The following is a 7103-nucleotide window of genomic DNA, read 5'->3' as shown; positions in this document are numbered from 1 at the left end:
TTTAAAGTCTATTTTGCCTGATATGGGTATTGCTACCCTTGCTTTCTTGTCATTTCCGTTTGTGTGAAATATCTTTTTCCATCCCCTCACTTTCAATCTATGTGTTTTGTGCCCTGAAGTGAGTCTCTTGTAGGCAGCGTATTGAAAGGTCTTTTTAAATCTAATCAGCCACTCTGTCTTTTGATTGGAACATTAATTCATTGACATTTAAAGTAATTATTGATAGGTATTTACTTATTGCCATTTTAGATCTGGTTTTCCAGTTGAGTTTTGTAGCTCTTTGTTCATTTCTCCTCTTTGTTTTTTCCTTCTGTGGTTTGATGGTTTTCTTTTCTATTATGCTTGAGTTCCTTTCTTTTTAGTTTTTGTGAATCTATTGTATGTTTTTGATTTGTGGTTACCCTGGTTTTATCTACTTGCTTTAGACTGATAGTCATATAAGTTCAAACACATTCTATAAAAGATCTTTCTTTTCTACTCCCCTCCCCCACATTTTGTGATTTTGATGTAAAATAGGACATCTTCATGTTTATCCTTTTGCTGTTAATTGTAGTTATCACTTTTACAAAATTTGATTGTTTTGTAGTCTGTGTACTGGTTTACTTAAGTGACCTTTGATCCTTTGATATATTTACCTTTCCTATTGTGATTTTTCCTTTCCTATAGATTCTTACTTTTGTATTTAGAGAAGACCTTTCAAGATTTCTTTCAGGGTAGATTTGGTATTGCTGTATTCTTAGTTTTTGCTTGTCTGAGAAACACTTTTTCTCATTCTACTCTAAATGAAAATCTTGCTGGGTAGAGTATACTAGGTTGCAGGTTTTTCCCTTTCAGGACTTTGAATATATCATGCCACTCCCTTCTGCCCTACAAAGTTTCTGCAAGGAAATAAGCTGATAGCCTTATGGGGGTTCTCTTGTAACTGACTTTGTTTTTCTCTTGCTGCCTTTAGAATCTTCTTTTATCTTTAACTTTTGCCATTGTAATTATGGTATGTCTTGGTGTAGGTCTGCTTGGGTTCATCTTGTTTGGGACCATCTGTGCTTCCTGTACCTGGATATCTGTTTCCTTCTTTATGGCTGAAAACTTCCCAAACCTAATTTCTTCAAATACATTTTTGATCCCCTCTCTCTAACTTCTCCTTCTGGAACCCCTATTATGTGTAGGTTGGTACGTTTTATATTATCCCATAGATCTTGTCTGTTGCTTTCATTTTTTTTTCCCATTGGTCTTTCTGTCTGCTGTTCTGATGGGGTGATTTCCATTATTTTATCTTCCAGATCACTTATTCATCCTTCTGTGTTATTTAGTCTGCTATTCATTGCTTCTAGATTGGTTTTTATCTTGGTGATTGAATCGTCTAATTTTGATTGGTTCCTCTTTAGAGTTTCTAGTTCCATGTTACAGTGATCTGCATTTCTATCGATACTCTTAATTCCTTTAGCATTTTTATTACCTCCTTTTTGAACTCAGGGTCTAGTAGACTGAAGTCTGTTTCATTAATTCTTTCAGGGGATTTCTCATGTTCTTTTAATTGGGAGTAGTTCCTCTGCTTTTTCATTTACTTAACTGTTTCTCCTAAAATCATAGAGACAGAGAAAGTTATCTACTGTGGTCTTGAAGGGGTGTTTTTATGTGGGAACATCCCTGTGTAAGACTGAGTCCAATATTTTTGGTGCAAGGGCTGTTTTTGGTATGGAGGCCAGTCACGTATTTCCTTAAGAGTGTGCTGGCCATTATTCCCTTGATAGTGGGTGTGATTGGTGTTGTGGTGTCCAGAGCCTTCACTGGATGTTGGGCGGGGCCTCCTCTTTGCTCTGTGGCTGTCATATCCCTGTCAGGGATGGGGTTTGCTGCCTGGTTGTTGGAGTAGAAGCCTTGAGGGTCAGGTTTGATAATGCTTCATCGCCCTTAAGTGTGTGCTGTGTCTCAAAGGAGGTGATTGCTGAAGCAAGTGAGGTCCCTGTGGTCATAGCAAACCTACATGCTGCCCATGCAGGTATGTTCAGTTCTGCCTGGAAGCAGCCCAAGGTCGCGTCGCTTTCTCTGTTACGTTCATCCCAGACCTAGTGCTAGGCTGTAGTGTGGGGTGGGCTGGTGCTGTGGCTGCAGGAATGGCGGTGGTTGTGCTGCTCCCTGGGACTTGGGCTGCCTCCATGACAGTCCTCTCCCAGGACCTGTCTGCCCCAGATCTGGCCCCAGGTTACAGTGTGTGGTGGGTGGAACTGGAGAGCACCCACTGGGAAACAAACTGCTGTGTATTCCTCCCCAGGGACTGTCTGCACAGAGAGATGCGTCTCTGTGGCACCACTCTGTGTGTGTGCTGGCAGTGGGTTCCGATGCTGGACCTGTGCCCCGCTGTTCACGTGCTGACAATGAGCTCTGAGGTTTGGCCTAGACCACAGCCCAGGCCCTCCAGGCTGTCTCCATGCAGGTAGAGTCCTATCCCAGGGCCTATCTGCCCGAGATTCAGCATCTTCCCACTGTGCGTTCTAGCAGCCCTCCTCTGCATGCCTTTGGGACTGGGAAGGGCAGTAGGTGGCAGCTGTCAGCACTGGTCTCCCTCCCCCCTGATTGCTAGGCAAGTCAGCATGCACACACTCCCTGCAATCAGAGTCCAGGCCACTCCAGCCTCTCCCAGCAGACCTCCCAGCAGGCAAGGGGGCTCCCCAGAGTGAGAGCCTGCCCATGTGGACCTTTCCTCCTTCACAGATCCCTCCCAGGGGTGCTGGCCCCATCCTGATGCCTTTTGTTTATGTGTTTGCTCCTACCCAATTACATGGAAAATCTTTTCTGCAGCTTTGGCCGTGTAAGAGATCTTCTGCCAGTTTCCAGTTGGTTTTATGTGAGAATTGTTCCACATGCAGGTGTATTTTTGATGTGTTTATGGCAGTAGGTGAGCTCCACATCCTCCTACTCCACCATCTTGATCCTCCCTCCCCCAAATGGTTTTATATCTATAATAATATAGAATTTTATGGCCACCCAATTTTATGGTCATCTCATGTCATAAATTTGAAAAAGCTGGCAATCTTGTCTCTTGCTATTAAAAGCCTATGGTTAATGACTGCTGAAAAAACGTGAAGACTAGGTAGTATATGCCTAATTATTTCCAAAAGTGTAAACAGAACAAAAGGTGCAGTAATTTAAGAATGCCAGGACTAAGCAAACCAGCAGTGCGTTCTTTTTTGACATACATAAAATACTTCACGCCACATTTTTTCAAGTGCATTCAGTTTGACTATAAGAAAATTTAATTTTGGGGGCCAGAAGTTAATCATATACAGTATTTGCAAACCAACTTAACTCAACCCTGATTACTCATCTGTTTAAAACTTCAATTTATGGCACAGCAATTGAAGATGCAAACTGAAATTGGTTGATTTATTTTTATTTTTATTTTTTTTGGCTTCCTCTCTGATTGGCTGCTCACAAGGCCACAAAGGGACCCTAACACTAGTAGTCTGTTTCCCTGGTTCTTTACCTATGCAGTCCTTTTATGGAACTTGTTGGCTTTAATAATGAAGGGAAGATTGATGGTCATATCCCATTGATCAGGAACAGGACAGGAACCTATCTTTGACTAGAGGAGTTTAATTTTGACTTTCGGCTGGTATAAGCAGAGAGTAATGCTGGTTAAATTAAGACTTTTCCTATATTACTTATATTGTGAAAAGTTATTCAAAGAGTATACTAACATAACCTCTTGAAAATCACATAAGAGAAGATGTTCATTTATGCAGTCAGTCAGTCATCTGTGGATGTTTGGATAATGAAAATCTAGCATAACTCAAACCATACAAACCACTGCCTGCTTTTGCAATTAGACTATACACGTTGGAAATCTCAACACTTCCTCTACCAAGCATAGTGAGGTGCACTGTGAGCCACCTAGCTTCGACTTTTTGAATGTTTACAGAAAGCTGACCCTTGATGATGAAAGAGACCTTTATTTTAAAAAACAATTATATTTTTAAAAACCTAAATTGGGTCAATTTATTTTCAGATTAAGAGTTGATCCATGTTTTCAGTTTATTGCCATACACAAAACATTTTATAAAATAGGATAGACTGCCACTTCAACATCTTCATGTAAAAACTTCACAGTGCAAGAAAGTGATTACCATTAAGTATGAAGACATCTAAAGCCAGCTAGTATTTTAAGTACAGGGCAGAATACTTTTTGTGATTCTTCCTAAAAAAATGTTGGCATATTCATTAAATGCCCAGGTTACAAAAATCACTTAGTATCCATTTCTTATCTTTCAGTATATTTTTAAAATCTACATGGCATCATATTAAATGCTGGTGGGGAAAAATAGTGTAAGAATCTAAAAACTTTTCAGGTAGCACAATAATTTAAAACCAACTAGGAGAAAGCATTCCCCCAAATATTTCTGTATGTAACTTTGTGTCCCTTACCACAGTAAAGAAGTGAAAAAGCCATTACACCTTAAAAAGAAGCTAAAGGAAAAGATTTCACTCTTCCTTTGAAAACACAATTTCTTAGCTCTTAAGAGAGAAACTTTAATTTTGTGTGTGTGTGGGGGTGGATAAGTAAGAATATCAAATTTATGTCAGTTGTACAAATGTCTCATTTAGGAAAGAAAGTGAATACTTTGATTCAAAGGATTCGAAACTATTTCATCATTACAAGAAAAGTGTAATTTTAAGCTAAAAAAACGGACACATTGAACTAATATAAATCATCCACTAGCATATCCTATTGTTTATCATAAAATCCATAATTAAGGAGTAATAGGTAAAAGATCTTTTTCCAACATTTGGTCACATCAGCTAATCAGCCCTGGGCAAACCCCACACACCCCGAGTTTCAGGATCCTCATCTCTTATGTGAGAGTCCTGGGCTAACGGCCCTTTAACATCCCTTCCAATTTACAAATTTGTATAGCACTGTTAAGCTTACATAATCCTTTTGAGAATGAGGTGTTTCAACTCAATGTATTTACCAGATAAAGTTCCCCATTTAAGTAGTAAAGCTGTTCTTTAAACATTTAAAATCTTACTTTAAAATTTATTTTCAGTGTACTTCCCTGTCACCTTAAAAGATGAGGTAAGACTAACAACTCAGTCTCCTGACTTTCATGGTCTCTTAGACCAGGCGACTGCCAGTGATCAGCAGATACAGCTTGAGCCCTCACTCCAATTCTGGGCAGCTTTGGGCTATCCTCTGAGTCTCAAAAACGAAGATGATACCACCTGTTTGGTATCTCTGTCTTACAGCCCAACAGAGTTATCATAATATACTGAATATACCAAAAATTTGTATACTACAAATTAACATTCGAATGCAAACATTCGAATGTGGTAAGCCCAAGGTGACTTTTTCCTGATAAAGTATAGATATTTTTCATAACATGTTTTTTGTCAGTACCTGTGCATTTATGGTTCTAATCCTTTGGTTACCTGACTCTTCTGTAGCCAACTTGTCTCTTGCTTCCAATTATGCTTCTAATTGCACCAGTTTGTTCCTAGAGTCTAGAAGTCTGACCTTTCAATAGGTGAAAACCAAAATCTAAAGATCTGTTATGTTAGCAAATGTGGTATCATCATTACTCATTTTAAAAGCATGGTTTCCTAACTAGGTGAGGCATCAGACTCATCTAGGAAGTGTTATAAAAATTGAGATTCCTGGGCTGCAGCCGCAGAGTCTGATTCTGTATGTCTGGAGTAGGACTCAGAAAAACTTTCTCAAAAGCTCCCCCAGGTAATCTCAACAATCGTTAGTACAGTTTTTGGGACTCACTGTTCTGCCCTCAATTTCTTAAATTCAATTTAGAATTTTAGCAGCTGTTAGGTTTTAGTATAAAAATTTCCCATTGCATTAATCATAAGCACATTCAAAGTAGATTGCCCATGATCTTGGCTTAGTTTCATAGGAAATCAATCATTACAATCCTTTGCAATAAAATTAAAACATGATAAATTAACTTCAGAGTGAAGACAATGCATGTAGATGCTGAAAGGTGGCTGGTTCTACACTTAACAGGGCAACTGTTTACTGCTTTAATTGTAGTCAGTCATGTAAATCTGTAGATCGTCTTATTACATCTGTCATTACTAAATAAAGGCTGGCAGAACTCCTCTAAAACAGAAAGATAGCTAACTGGCTAATCGATATTAAGGAAATGTTTCTAGCAGACATAAAAGTATTTCTTGAAAAACTACACAGCTTCCTGTAGAAACCCAAAGACTTCTATGCTTCTGAAGTCTACCGTAAAGAGAAAGTTGACCAGAACTACAGTTGTTTAAAAATATGTTCAATTAACTGTGAAAATTTAAGTGTAAAATAGGTACAACTTCATCCTTTAGGAGATTTAACGGGCATAAATGGAATTTAACTTACCACTTATTCTATCTACCCAAATAGTTAACTGTGAAAACGACACATGAAGTATTTGGTATAATGTAGTTCTGAACACCATCCCTTCCAAATTTAATAAAAAACATCTGGATTTTCCAGGGGTCCCAAGTGTGTCTAGGCACTGCGGAATGTCGTCATGTCTTTTGGTTCTCTGCTGGGAACACACCAGTCGTCAGCCTCGTGGTTGGTGTTGTAATGCTTCCAGGCAGCTTTGTTATACACCGGGAGTCTTTCTATTGATTCTGTTGACAGAGCCTGAAAGTCAAAGCAGGACCTAAATCAGGCATTTTTTTAGAATGCATTATTTGAGAAAATCTACAATGGCAAAAAGGTTACTACAAATTAAACAATACTTTATTGGATTTGTATTTTATCAAACATAAGACCATCTACATACATTTTAAAATAGAGCACATATTTGAAACGTGTTATTTACTAAGCCTATGGCAACTGCTTGATGTGCATGTTGAGTTTATTGCTTGCGGTAATTCTCCAGCCAGCCTGGGAGCTGCTGGATTGAAGTTTTACACACGTGTGATAGACATTCTTATAAAACATGACGAACAGAAGTTGGTTAACTGAAAAAGTCAGTTAAGTGTAAAAGCATAAAAATTCACATATGTACCTTAACATATGTAATCGTACAGTCATTTAATGAAATCTGGGTTTGATCCTGTGTCTTCTCCTACATTAAAGTCACTAATTTTAGTTACAGCAT

The 7103-nt window shown here is 38.6% G+C and overlaps 1 protein-coding gene across 4 annotated transcripts in view; it reads right to left on the bottom strand.

The window, feature by feature from the left end:
• Window positions 1-4127: 4127 nt before the first annotated feature.
• PDK1 (pyruvate dehydrogenase kinase 1) overlaps window positions 4128-7103 on the bottom strand; it is a 44890-nt gene continuing 41914 nt past the window's right edge. For all 4 annotated transcript variants that reach the window (XM_061184947.1, XM_061184957.1, XM_061184968.1 and 1 more), the window contains one exon: window positions 4128-6640. In XM_061184947.1, coding sequence (XP_061040930.1) covers window positions 6500-6640 — 141 coding nt within the window. In that variant the 3' untranslated portion in view covers window positions 4128-6499. The remainder of the gene's footprint in view (window positions 6641-7103) is intronic.

Source organism: Eubalaena glacialis, chromosome 1, assembly GCF_028564815.1.
Source record: "Eubalaena glacialis isolate mEubGla1 chromosome 1, mEubGla1.1.hap2.+ XY, whole genome shotgun sequence".
Lineage (NCBI taxonomy): Eukaryota > Metazoa > Chordata > Mammalia > Artiodactyla > Balaenidae > Eubalaena > Eubalaena glacialis.
The sequence above is the reverse complement of the archived record's forward strand: the minus strand, read 5'-3'. Positions and strand labels throughout refer to the sequence as shown.